Below are 13,338 nucleotides of genomic sequence, written 5' to 3'. Positions count from 1 at the left end.
AAGCACATATTCTTGATGCCTGTGACAATTGATTTTACACATGCATATCTGTCTATTTGTAGTCTTTTCATCTGAAAAAATATTTCTCATTATTTATTTTTATTTTTTGGGTGGAAGGGGAAAAACACAAAGTTTTGATTTCCATTTGCGCCAAAATATGTTCACATGTGCACATAAAGCATTTGTTTTAACTTGTTATTGATCAGATTGTGTGTGTTGATTGGTTACCAGACAGATTAATTGTCCGTCAGTGCAACTTGGCCTCTTTCATCCTTTCTCTCATTTGTCTGTGCAGTTTTGCATGTCCTGATGCATGCTATATGGCTGTATTGTTATGATTTTCTTACTGACTTAACATTTAAAGGTGTATTTTGTAATTACCCTAGGCAAGAAGTAAATAAAACTTTCACCACCAGTGGGCAGTGTTTGGCAAGTGAGTGTCTTAAAATGGTTTCAAATGTGCATAGCTGCGCTTTCATTTTTGATGTAGCCATACCCACCATCTCGCCAAGAGCCTTTTGTAGTAGTGATGTGTCGGTCGCCAACGAAATGGCTCTTAGAGCGGATCTTTTTTTCCCTTTCTCTCACCCTCTCCCTCGCACTTTTTTCCGCTTCACTCCGCACGCGAGCCTTGTGCTTTACGCTGGGATGAGGGGGGAGGGTCGGTAGAGTTACACTCGCAGTAGCACAGGAACAGAGCGGGAGGGAAAGAGAGAGAGAAAGAGAGCCAGGGACAATGACGTCACATTAGAAAGGTATAGTAATCATCCACAACTATTTTCAGTTGTGGATGTTAAAGGATTCAGAAAGTTTATTCATGCAGGCCCATATGACAGAGAATATGCATCTTCTTTTTGTTTTCATATTTTAATTTATATTTAATTGTGTTGTGGTTTGCAGTGTTTTGTGTTGTTTCACTGAAAATTTAAATAGTTAAAAGTTGAAATGTGAATAGTTGGTTTTAGTATTATATGATTTATTTATTACATTTTATGTGGAGTGAATAAATAAAAGTATATTTACGGTGGCAAACGTATGTAGACAAAACACGTACAAACTCCAAAACACATAAAAACTCCAAAACACGTAAAAATTCCAAAGCACGTACAAAAGATGACAGAAGTGCTCCAGGATGCTAGGGGCAGTGTTGAGCTTTTGTTACCTAGTGGCTATACAAGCCAGCAAGTACCAACAACTGGATTTGGTGTGTGGTAGTAACAGGTAAATTAACTTTTCTTTTAAATTATTTTAATATATATGAGTGCTTGTGTATAAATACACAAACAATACACATATGCTTTCAATTATGTAATTTAAGTGATCTAGGTAGCTCTGTTAAGGAAGTTCAGTTAACGCTAGAAATGTGTTTTGGAGTTTGTACTTGCTTTGGACTTTGTGCATGCGTGTTTATACATGTTTATATATAAACATGTATAAATAAAACCACTTTTTTTACATTAGTAATTCCTTTTGTGCTTAATTTTCTATTGTTGTTAATAATAAATTAATTAAAGCAACATAACAACCTGAAGAGCCGGTTCGGAGCCAAAAGAGCCGGCTCTTTTTAGTGAGCCGAGCCGAAAGGGCTGGTTCTCTAAAAAGAGCTGGAAATCCCATCACTACTTTGTAGGCCACCAAAAATAACTTGCCTTGTTAAATTCAGTCCTCCGAATTCTCTTGGTAGTCTATGTTTTTTCTAATGTTATCAACTACTTTAAAAGACAGGTATTCAAAAAAGCGCAGCAGTGTGTGCTGCACGTAGTGTAGAATGTTGCTCGATTGCACTGCATGTCACAAGCTAAACAGTCAAATGACATAAGGACGACATGCAAAACCACACAGTCAAATGAGAGGAAGTGCAACAAGATGACACATGTAAAGTTGCACTCACACAGACTAATCTTTTATTAGGTGAGAAAAGACCTGCACAATAGTTTGCTATTATTTCGCACACAAATGAAGCACAGGTCAAAGCAGACAAGACAACAAAATGTTTTCTCATGCGTTTGCCTCACACAGTCAGACAGCATCTGAACGTAACTTTATCACAAGAGGAATTTCATAGGAAACCCAACATTCAAACCTCCACCCAGGGACATTTACATAACAATTTCAAATTGATCTGTGTTGCGTTATGGAAAGTAACTTGACATGGTGCACAGACAATCCAGCTCCACCAGCTGTTGGGTAAGCATTACCTGCCAGTGACTGCCCATTACATTGTGTTTTTCCTGTTGGGTTAAATTAGCTTCTGACTGCTTGATGACTCTAAACTGTCTCACATGCGACCCCTATCGGCATGCAGTTGCAATAATAAACGATTGCAGAATTATGTCATGAAGGCTGCATGATATAAATGATGCAACAGCTGTTGGCATGGCATTGGAGGCCACCGTGACACACATACACTCACTAAAAAATGTTTAATGTAGAATTGAACCATACAGCACTGTCTGACTTAGACACAACAGGTTTCTCAGTGATTAAAAAGCAAAATCTGATTAATATTTTATGCTAAATTCTGTCTGTTGACCAGTATGTGACTAGAAGTTGTGAGGTCGTTTGATGTTGCTCTCTGGTGTGGGTTTGGAAATGGAAATTTCAGGGAGAGCAGAGAGTGGGCTGCGCTTATGCTGAGGCGTGGTTCATCTTTGCAGACATAAACGATCTTTCCCTTTCTCTTCCAACAGTCTGCGGTTGACCTCTCCAGATTGAAAGGCACCTTTCAAGGGTTTCAGCTGATGCGTCAACTAACAAAGTCCTCAGCCCCCATACTAAGTATTTAAGTCGAGAGCATTAAAGGTTTTATATTAAATCGTTTAAATATTACATATATATTTATTCATTAAACTTAATAAAGTTTTTGCTTTGTAAGTGTATGCATTGTACCCACCTCCAGAAGGTGATGATTTTTCCATAAGGAAACTAAAGTTTGGACAATAAAGTTACCCAAAGGCCCAGATTTACTTAACGTACTGTGTGTGCGTGTGTGTGTTTCTGTGTGTGTGTGTGTGTGTGTGTGTGTGTGTGTGTGCGTGTGTGTGTTTCTGTGTGTGTGTGTGTGTGTGTGTGTGTGTGTGTGTGTGTGTGTGTGTGTGTGTGTGTAAAAACAGGAACCCCTCCCGGTGAGCAGGAAGAAGGTGACGTCAGTTGTCACTTGGCTCAGCGCTGAGGGTAGTCAAGATTACAATATTTCTGTGTGTGTGTGTCTGACACAGAGAGAGAGTATTCTAAAAGAGGAGGTGTGTTTATGGGAAGTAGAAATTTTGTGTGAACGTGTGCACGCGCCTGTGTGTATGTGTTTACACAGACTGGAATACTGCGCCAGAGGAAGTGCGCCCGTTCTCCGTCTACGCGTCCCGACTTCCTGCTCTGAGCAGGAGAGAGAAAAGCTGCGGATCCGCTTTCAGACAGCGGGGCAGCAACAGCAGCAGCATGGAGCCCCAACACACCTCGCACACACCGCTTTAAAGACACAAACCCACACATCGCACACGGACAGAGGAGCAGCCACAGCTAGGTAGGTGCCATATTTCCTGCTATGGGCAACTTTCTGAAGTTATGTGTCTGAGCACATTTGGGCGTAATAGAAAGACAGAAACGAGCTCGCGTTAGCTGTTGGTGTATCTGCTGAAGTCCTCTAACGGTCAGGCAGTCACTGTCAACTTGAAATCCGACTAAAGTCGTGCGTAAAGTTGTGCGTAACGAGGTAAAGCTGTGCGTAAAAATGTGTTAAAGCTGCGGTTTTAGCACTCTGCTTTGGAATCAAAACTGACCCCGCTGATGGGAGCTACATTTGGGGGTAAAGAAAGGGATTAAAAGAGGTTAGAATGGTGGCTGCTGTGGAAAAAAAATCAGCCGTGGCTCCTTTAAAAATCTAGTAGTAGAATTTCTGGTTTGTCTGGACCTCGCAGACTAATTGCCATGCGCTTCCGGATAGAAGCTGGCAGCAGACAACATCTTGAAAATGAGTCACTGGTGCAAAAACAAAGAACCGTTTGAGTTCCAGCAGAAACCCCTGCTCTCTTTCCACAGACATACACTCTCACACACAGACATACTTCCAAAAATAAGAAATACACAGCCTAAAGAAAATGGATAGACTCATATGTGGCTTTTGGTTTGTTTCTGCTGGACTGAAGAGCCCCCAGAAGACACTGGCAGAAAATCCCATGGATAAACATTTGCAGTAGGAGAATTTTTTATGTACAGATCTTCCATGACTTGTGAGCTTGCACAAGAAGAGGGAGTTTATGGACAAGCAGATTTTAAGCACTGAAACAGCGGACCAGTGCTCCAGACTGCTTTTATTCTGAAATTCCAAATAAATCAGCAGTTTTTGTGGCTTTGTTCATCTCCTCAACAGACTTGCAGAGTATAGATCAGAAAGTTTGACACCGGGGCATACATGTATACCCCATATAACAGATCTATATAGAAGTATAGACCGTGTGTGTGTGTGTGTGTGTGTGTGTGTGTGTGTGTGTGTGTGTGTGTGTGTGTGTGTGTGTGTGTGTTCGTTCCCAGTGGGTCTCTGTGACAGGAAGTCCTGGATAGGAAAGGTCTCTCACCGGGAATGACGCCCCTGAAACTGAATGACAGGAAGTCCTCGTTTAGACAGACGGACATCAGTACAGTTCTTCCATCACTTCACACACACACATTCAGGAAATAGGAAGTGAGAACACACTTGCTTGTGTGTGTGTGTGTTCACGATGATGGGTCATTGTTTGCACGAAATGCACTTTCACCCCTACCCCCCTTTTGCTGGTTGGTTTCCTTTCAGAAAGACACAAAGGGAAAGGTGTACGCTGTATTTTTAGATCGAATCAGTAGTTGATTACTCCGAATATTAGCGGTTGTTTGTTATTTTTCGTTTTGCAGTGTGCAGCTCAGGAACTGTAATTTAATTTATTTGACAAAGGAGGCAGGGAGCGACAGGCAGACACCCACAGGTAAACATGTCAGTTAAAAACCCAGGCTTGCCTTGGCAGAAGATCACTGACCACATCCTGTTTTATCACCATGGGAACATCCAAAAACCAACCAACCAAATGTATGAACCTCTCTCTCTTGTTCTCTCTGTGTCACACACGTGATACTAGAGCTCATGCACACATGCGAAATAACAAGAAGCACAAAGAGCAGTGTCGGAGTTTGAGGAAATCCCAGAGAGATTTTATTTTTGTTTGTTTTTGGAAATTGTTTTGCATCTTAAAACAAAACTGAAAAATGATCAAAGAGCTCTTTTCAGAAATTGTAACACTAGTGATCCACCCCAACATGTACTGTAACATACACACTTCCACACACACACAAGAAGCGGGAGGAAGTAGCAAAGAACACAAACCAGTACCCACAGACACATGGTTTACATATCTCACACTAATCAACTGTAAGCAAAAGTAGTCCAAGTAAATACGAACAGAGCTAACAACTGTTGGCTTTCTGATCGTTTAAGATTCACAATAATGGAAGATTTTGGCAAGAAAATGACCTTTAATGCAGCAAATCATTTTTCATACCCCGTGTATAAATCTTCTGGGTGTGTCATTAAAGCATAAATAACCAAATAATGGGCTGATTTTCATTTCAAATGGAAATGCATGGGTGAGCGCCAGCTTTTGTGCATCAATATAGAATGGAAATGTTTTATTTTTGTAATGCAAAGCACCAGGTAATAATTCAACATACACTGACAGTTTCCCCAAGTGTGTTATTTTGCTTTTTGAGGAGGACCAACGCATGGGGGAGGAATATGACGTGTTCCCCTTGAAAGTTACCCGTATGCCTTGATAAACATCCATATTCACAGATGACCGTTGCATGTCTGTTCTAAAAGCTCTTTTATTACTCTGTTATTCAAAGGTTGAGTTATTTGAACATGTGTTAAACATGTTTGAACCAGAAGAAGGATCAGCATACACTTTAGTTTTGATGCCAACAGTCTTTCTCTTCTCCACCCACCAACTACCCTTTTCCTTTCTTTTTATGATGTCCTCTTTCACAATTGAGTCTTGGAAAGATTAAAATCTATAACCTTTTAAGGACACTGGATGACTTGCATGTATTGTGATGTACTTTAAGTACGGTTTTCCACAAAAGTTAACCCGCTGCGTGAAATGCAAATGCGAACTTTGAATGTGATGCCATCAACAATGTCCAGATATATCTTTGAAGCACAGCAACATTTATTAGTAAAAGGGATCAGCTGACTTGCAAATATTTTTATTTACATTTTACACAGCATCCCATTCTTCAATTAGATTGTTTTTCCAAGTTCAAGGTTCTCATTTATTTAAGTTCACTGGGAATGGTGTATTGTATTTCTAATAAAAGTGAGCTTTAAATCTGCATTAATCAATATTTTTATGACACCAAGTTCACATTATTAATATAAAATTAATATTTGTAATGCACAGAGTGTCACAAATTCTATCAGCCAACTGTGCAGTTTATAAGAAGACCTTTTAATGTCTTTTATATGGCAGCCCTGGAAGTCAAATGCAGTGCAACTTTAGGAAACACCAGCAAATAGAAAAATCCTGCAGTAATTTTTTTTAAATTGTTTTTTGTTTGTGAGTTTATTTCTTGAGTTGCAGTGCTTTTAACCTCTCAGGGCCATCATAGTTTGAGCTCATTGTTTTGGTTTAACTCATCGTAGCATGTTGAAGCTAAAGAACTAGATATTTCATTCTAAAGGGACTAAGAGCTAGATGGGCTTTTTTTGTTATCAAATGTTTATTGTCTTTAGACAAACATAAACATGTAATCGGTATTATTAAAAACTACAATAAAGAACCAACTCATCCAATAAAAAAACATAAAAGAAAAAACAGGTCCAGAAGGAGGCAAGAGAGACAAAGGGGGAGATGACGATGACAAGACTTGGGCCCAAGTCATATCAGATCTTAAGTTTAACTGTGAATTCATGGAGTAAAAGAACATAGAGTTGTTAGCTATTATGACAGAAGCCGCTGTAAGTTGTAGACTTGTAGTGCACCAGCAAGGAGAACACTTCCTATCAGCATCATAACTTCCAGAGATTCATATGTGACATGATTTTACTCGTCCAACAGTTGACATGTGAATGTTCTGGTACAGATTCAACTATAGAAGAGATGCGCTCTTCCTTACTGCACTCTTTGTACAGTAAAGAATTTATTGTCACTCTACAGATGTACAAAGAGATACAGAAGCAACCCCTGCAAAGGAATATAGGCCATTCCAGATTGACTGTTTCTCCTGATCTGATTTTTTTACTGCAGATCACCTGTGTCTTTGGTGTCCCCGTTCCCTCCCCATCATCATGGAGAGCTCCATCACACTCTGGCAGTTCTTGCTGCAGCTGCTGCTCGACCAAAGCCACAAACATCTTATCTGCTGGACATCCAATGATGGCGAGTTCAAGCTGCTCAAGTCAGAGGAAGTGGCCAAGCTGTGGGGCCTGCGCAAGAACAAGACCAACATGAACTATGACAAGCTGAGCAGAGCACTGCGCTACTACTATGACAAGGTACGCAACTTATATATCTAAGCTACACAACATTGAAGTGGTTTGTCTCCTCAGTTGTAATGAACTGCACATCTCATCGTGATTCTCCTGCAGAACATCATCAAGAAGGTGATCGGTCAGAAGTTTGTCTACAAGTTTGTGTCGTTCCCTGAGATTCTGAAGATGGACCCTGCATTGGTGGAGTCGGGTCGCAGCAGTGAGGAAAGCGGGGGCACCGCATCAGAACCCGAGGCTGAAGATGAGGATGGGGGTGAGAGGAACCAGTACCTCCACTCCGGCCTGTATTCCTCCTTCAAGATCAGCTCCCTGCATCACTCCTTAGAGCAGCACCGGCCAATCAAGACAGAGCCCAGATCCGATCGTCCGGACGACGGCTCCTCTGTCATCCGATTCATGACCCACCGTGGCCACTCCTCGCTCCCCTCCACCCCACCCCCATCCTCAACCGAGAACTCCCATTCCTCCAGGCCGTCTCCTCAGCTGGCCTGCTCTTCCTCCTCCTCATCCTCCTCCCCTCCACAAAGCCCCACCCATATGCTAGTGAGAGTGGGAGTCCAGAGCACAGATGCAGATGAATTGGAGCCCAGCGCACAACCTCTAAACCTGTCATCTGGTCAGAGAGACAGGGAGAGGTTACAGAGCAGGACAACACCAGAAAGGAGGGGACTGGCCAATAGTACGCCTCTAAAAGGAAGAAAACCGAAAGGCTTGGAAATCTCCGCCCCTTCACATCTCTTGACAGGAAGTGACCTTGTCTCACTTGCCCTCAACAGCCCAGCTCTGCCATCTGGGTCTCTGACCTCAGCCTTCTTCACAGCACAGGTACAACGTGACACATTACACACTTGTTATACACACATTCATGCTTCCAGAAATGCAGTAGGTAATAGGTGAGGAATGAGGAGATGAGGGTCAGACGAGCGAAAGAAGAGATTTTTGGATGAGGAAAGTCAGACAGGGAGGAGATGGAAAGAGGTGAGCGGAAAGAAAAGGAGGAAGGGAGGGAGGGAGGGAGGAGGTTCATAAGTGAAGCCATATGTTCATGCAGCTTCCGATTCACTGGCAACAACACACTGACCAAACCAGGACAGTCTGACTACATTCAGACATTCGGCGAACGCTCTTATCCAGACTGACTAATCATACACTGCTGTGCATACATCACTGATGGAAAATAAAAGTATAGGCTGACCTGTTCACTCATTATTTCAAAAGTTGAGCTGCGTTCATGTGCACACTTATTTAATATTAGTATGTATAACCCACTTTCACCCACGGGAACACATGGGAATTTTAATAAAAAGTCTGGAACTTTTTAAAGACCTTGTTCCCCCCCTTTTTCACTTCCTGGATCACAACCAGAATAGAACTGTGAGAAACAAGTTTATGGTGTTTGCTTTTTTTTTTCTTTTCTTTCAAATTTCGTAGGTTGTGGTTGGTAAAGAAGCAAAAATCCATTAAATCGTGCGCCACAAACAATCTTAATCTAGTTCAGTGGACCGGACATCAATAAATGGTTTATAACAAGGTTCATAAGACAGCTTTGAGTGGTAAAACAAAAGACATTTGAGGTCCTGGAATTACCAGACAGATCAATGGCAGGCAATCAAGTAAAGGTCATCAGCTAAAAACCATGAGTATACAGCTGTCTGCAGTCTAGCATTGCTGAAAGTGTAACTGTACTGACAGTGGGAACACAAAAGCATTCATTTACCTTTTACAGACTGTTGAAGAAAAGAAAACCAAACTGCTTTTATATATCTCAGAAAGCCGAGACAGAAAGTAGATGTCATGAATTTTGCATGAGTGGGGCTTCCTGGTCTGCATGGAGACAGTCTGCCAAGTCGGTTTGAGATCACTAGAGGGCACACTTGGCTTTGAGCTCTGGGTGAGACTGAGTGACACGACAGCCTCGCCGCTGATGTGCTGCCAGAATAAACACCATCATCTATTTCTTAGTGTATTTATTCCCTGACATTTCATTTGGGGTTTTGTCTATGTAGACTCCGTCTGGTCTGCTGCTCACTCCCAGCCCTCTGCTCTCCAATATCCAATTCTGGTCCAGCCTCAGTCCAGTGGGACCCCTGAGCCCTGCCCAACTGCAGAGCCACGCGCCCCTCTTCCAGGTAACAGTCATTTATTTTTATTTCCATGCATGTGCACGGGCTGTCTTCAGCAGCTGCAGATATTTGCCAAGCCTCTGTTAAATCTAAAAATATCTTAACTTCAGGAACGGACCACAGGCTCGAGCTACATTGTTAAAAGTTGATTTGATTTTAACTGGATTCAGTTTTGTTTAGCACCAGGTTACAAAACAACTCAAGGTATTGGAAAGCAAAGATCAAAATATTAGACAGAGAACCCCAAAGGATCCTCTATGAGCAACATTTGGCAACAGTGGGGATAAAGAACCCACCTCCAAGAAGAAGTGGTTGCCAGCAGATCCAAGGAGGGAGAGCATGTCTGCTGCATTCTTACACTTACATTGATTACATTGGTTTTGTCACTGATGGTTATTCAGCAAAAACTACACTCTTTCTACATAGACTACGACGGATGTACTTCCCAGGGGGACTGCATTGGCTAGAAAAACAATCCCTGCAGAAGATATCAAGATAATGATTGTTACAGAATGATGTTCATTTTGTAAATTGTGGTCAAACAGACACAAAGCAGGTTATGACTGTATGGCCACAAAGTGTGAAATTAAATGACACTGCACAATTCCTCAGGTTGCCTCACTCATCATGTTGAGACCTGTTAAAATGCTCAGCTGGAGGCTTCAAGATGGGACTTCTAACCATGATGAACTCATCTTTTATATACAGTCTATGTCTTCACCTAAAACCAACATAGAAAAATTTTGGCAGTTTCTACTTGATGAGGACATGAAAAGATAAATGTTTTCATCTTTAAGTGTAGTGATGTGCCCATAAACTCTCAGTTTACACAAACTGCTCTTTATAGTCATTTCATATGGCATTGAGACAAGCAGTTGCAGTTGTTTTCTCACATTAATGTGTGTGAGGTGTGTGTGTGATTCACTTTATGCCAAGGGTTTCAAAATAAGCTGCAGATGTTTCCGTTTTGGTGTGGACAAGAAAAGAGGGCAACTTCCTGTTGTCTAGGGGGAAAAGAGAGTCTCTCCCATCCAAGTCAGCTCTCACACACACACTACAACAAATAAACTTTTAAACCAAGCATCAAATACACAGTTTTAGTCCTCAGAACAGGATTTGGTCCCAGTGTCGTCCTCACAATGTCTCGAAACCTGAAGCACTTCCTCCAGCAGACTGTTTAGACATTGGCATGAAACAATTTTTACACTGACTTATACATTAGTCTGTTATATACTAACATAGTATTGTTAGTATATAACAGACTAATGTATGAGTCAGCGTAAAGCCACAAATAAAAACAACATGCTTTAAAGGTGATTTGATTTTTTTGTGATTTGCTCGTAAAAGCATGCAGAAGAACAAAAAGAAATGACTGAAGAAAAAGTAACAAATGACTCTAAAACTATCGAGTTTCTTTCTTCTTCACTTTTAGTGACTGTTAATAGAGTATGTGTTTTTATTTTAATTTATATCCATGGAAAACACTGAAGTCAGGAGACTATTTTGTCATTCACACAAACAACACAACAAATACAAAAATCCAGTTTTTTCTTCTCCTTCTGCAGTTCCCCACACTGCTGAACGGACCCATCCCTGTGCCTTTGCCTGCCATGGACACCTCCTCTCCTCTGCTGCTGTCCTCCAGCTCCCACAAGTCTTGATGCCAGCCTAAGATAACAGGGAAATGGGCCGGACCACATTAACACTGAACCGGTGCCCATTAAACACAGAAGAACCGCCGAGGATTTGGACTCGCTCTGTTACACTTTAAATCCAACACCTGTTGCTTTGTATTGATTATAGAAGAAACAGGAGCTTATCTGAAACTTTGCTCTCTGAGAAGAGCATCTGCATTGGCCCCTTTTTCATGTTTACTTGCTTTAACATGTGTTTGGTGTTTTCATTCCTTCAGGACAGAAATCTTTGAACTGTTTTCAAGCAAAGAATCTGAGTGAAGGCCAGACCTCATCACATTTCTCATGTCATTTTTTTTTTAAATCAGTCTCATTCCACTTTGTCTAAGCTTCAGTGATGCAGACCAGTTGAAATATAATACTGCTTTCCCCCCTTGCATTAACTAAACTCAGTATCCACATTCCTAATTAGTGTACACCACAGTGTCAGAGGCTAGTCTTAATAGATTCATACCAGCAGCTTAAAGAAAGCACAGAAATATACTTTCCTATTGAGGGTTAGTGTTACATGCCAGGATTGTTGGCACTCCCGCGTATGTGTGCAGAAAATGAAGCTAGAGCCAGACAGTTAAATGTTTAGATCTGCTTATTCACAAGGTAATAAAATCCAAGTACTTGAAAGCTCATTCATGAAATATTTATCTGTAAATAAACTGACCTGTAACCCAGAAAATCACTGACATAGAAGCTCATCTGGCTTATGATTCATCACAATTCACAGGTTATTTTAATGTGTAAAGTATGCAAAGTAAGTACTTACTTGGCTGAACTGTGTAAACAAGAACTGAAATTCACTAAAAAGTCAAGGACGTTTACAGTCCTATCATGTTAATTGTTAATGAATCCCAATAGATTAAAATCTGACCAGTGTTCTAGGAGGAGTGGTTCTTCTGAAAATTGGAAAAGGCATCCATGAAATCTCAAACATAGTCTTGACCTTGAGCACAGTTTGGGTGAATATTGTGTGCAGGTTCGAGTCAGCTCTGACCAATACTCCAGGAGGAGTAGCGATCCTTGTGAATTGTGGACAGATTTGTATTCTTGTAGGGTCTCTACCTTACAACATAAAGCACCTTCAGGCAAAATCTCATTAATACCAAGAGAAGAGTCACAGCCTAAACCCTAAAATCACAACTTAAAGCTTCAAAACACTTTTTGTGTGTGTGGATTAAAAACTTAGTGATTTAATCACTAGTAAGCTTTAGTAATGGATTTTGTAACCTTTGAAACAGTCAATGAACTGTTCTAGCTTAATGTTTACTGCACATATATGAAAGGATCAGTCTTTGAATTCATCAAAATTTGATCAAAAGGGGACCATAACTCAAGAATTTGACACTACAGGCTACATAGGCCAGTAAAGAAAACTTGCTACAACAGCGAGCAAGTCATGAATGAGGATGATACAGCTTTTCCCCCCCCTTTCCTTTCCTGCTAAACCTTCCTTTTAATATACCAAATGTTCACATTTTTTGGATGTTGCAGGTCTCAGGATTTTTTTTTTTATTAAACACAATAAAAAAGTCTTTGAGCCGGACATGTGACCACATGACAAGGGACCTTCACTGACTCCTAGCAGAACTCCTGCTAGCCAGAGTGCTACAACGCTGTGGAAGTCATTATTTCCTGTATAATATCTTGTATTTTCTCAAATGCACTGTAATTTTTTAACCTTCTACCAGCTGTGCCTTTCTCAATATGTAAGATTTATGTAAATGTGTTTAGCTTAAGTTTGACATTCAAAGTCAAAATTGCACAAAGAATTTGTTTTTTGTTTTAATGGTTTGTTTTTTGTTTTAGAGAAATGAATAGAAGTGTATTCTCAGTGATTTGCTTGTTTTCTGCATTCTTTAAATAAATGTTACATTTTTTTGAAATAGAATTATTATAGTACTTTTTTTAAAAGTCAAAATTAACTATCGGGTAGCGTGGTGGTGCGATGATTAGCGCTGTAGCAACAAGGTGGTCCTGGGATGGATGAAAAACAAAGAATGACTGCTACGCAGAG

At 40.7% G+C, this 13,338-nt stretch overlaps 1 protein-coding gene across 2 annotated transcripts; it reads left to right on the top strand.

The window, feature by feature from the left end:
* The first annotated feature begins 3,112 nt into the window (after nt 1-3,112).
* On the top strand, nt 3,113-13,212 carry elk3 (ETS transcription factor ELK3). 2 transcript variants are annotated; one of them, XM_026146069.1, is made up of 6 exons: nt 3,113-3,174; nt 3,311-3,520; nt 7,269-7,516; nt 7,610-8,338; nt 9,520-9,642; nt 11,202-13,212. In XM_026146069.1, exons 3-6 carry the CDS (start codon nt 7,310-7,312, stop codon nt 11,295-11,297), a joined length of 1,155 nt encoding a protein of 384 aa, XP_026001854.1. In that variant the 5' UTR covers nt 3,113-3,174; nt 3,311-3,520; nt 7,269-7,309; the 3' UTR covers nt 11,298-13,212. The 2 variants fall into 2 exon arrangements, with proteins under 2 accessions (XP_026001854.1, XP_026001853.1); XM_026146068.1 differs by having other exon boundaries at nt 3,136-3,520.
* The last annotated feature ends 126 nt before the right edge of the window (nt 13,213-13,338 follow it).

Source organism: Astatotilapia calliptera, chromosome 17 (genome assembly GCF_900246225.1).
Source record: "Astatotilapia calliptera chromosome 17, fAstCal1.2, whole genome shotgun sequence".
NCBI lineage: Eukaryota > Metazoa > Chordata > Actinopteri > Cichliformes > Cichlidae > Astatotilapia > Astatotilapia calliptera.
Note: the sequence above shows the minus strand (reverse complement) of the source record. Positions and strands in the feature narration are given on the sequence as shown.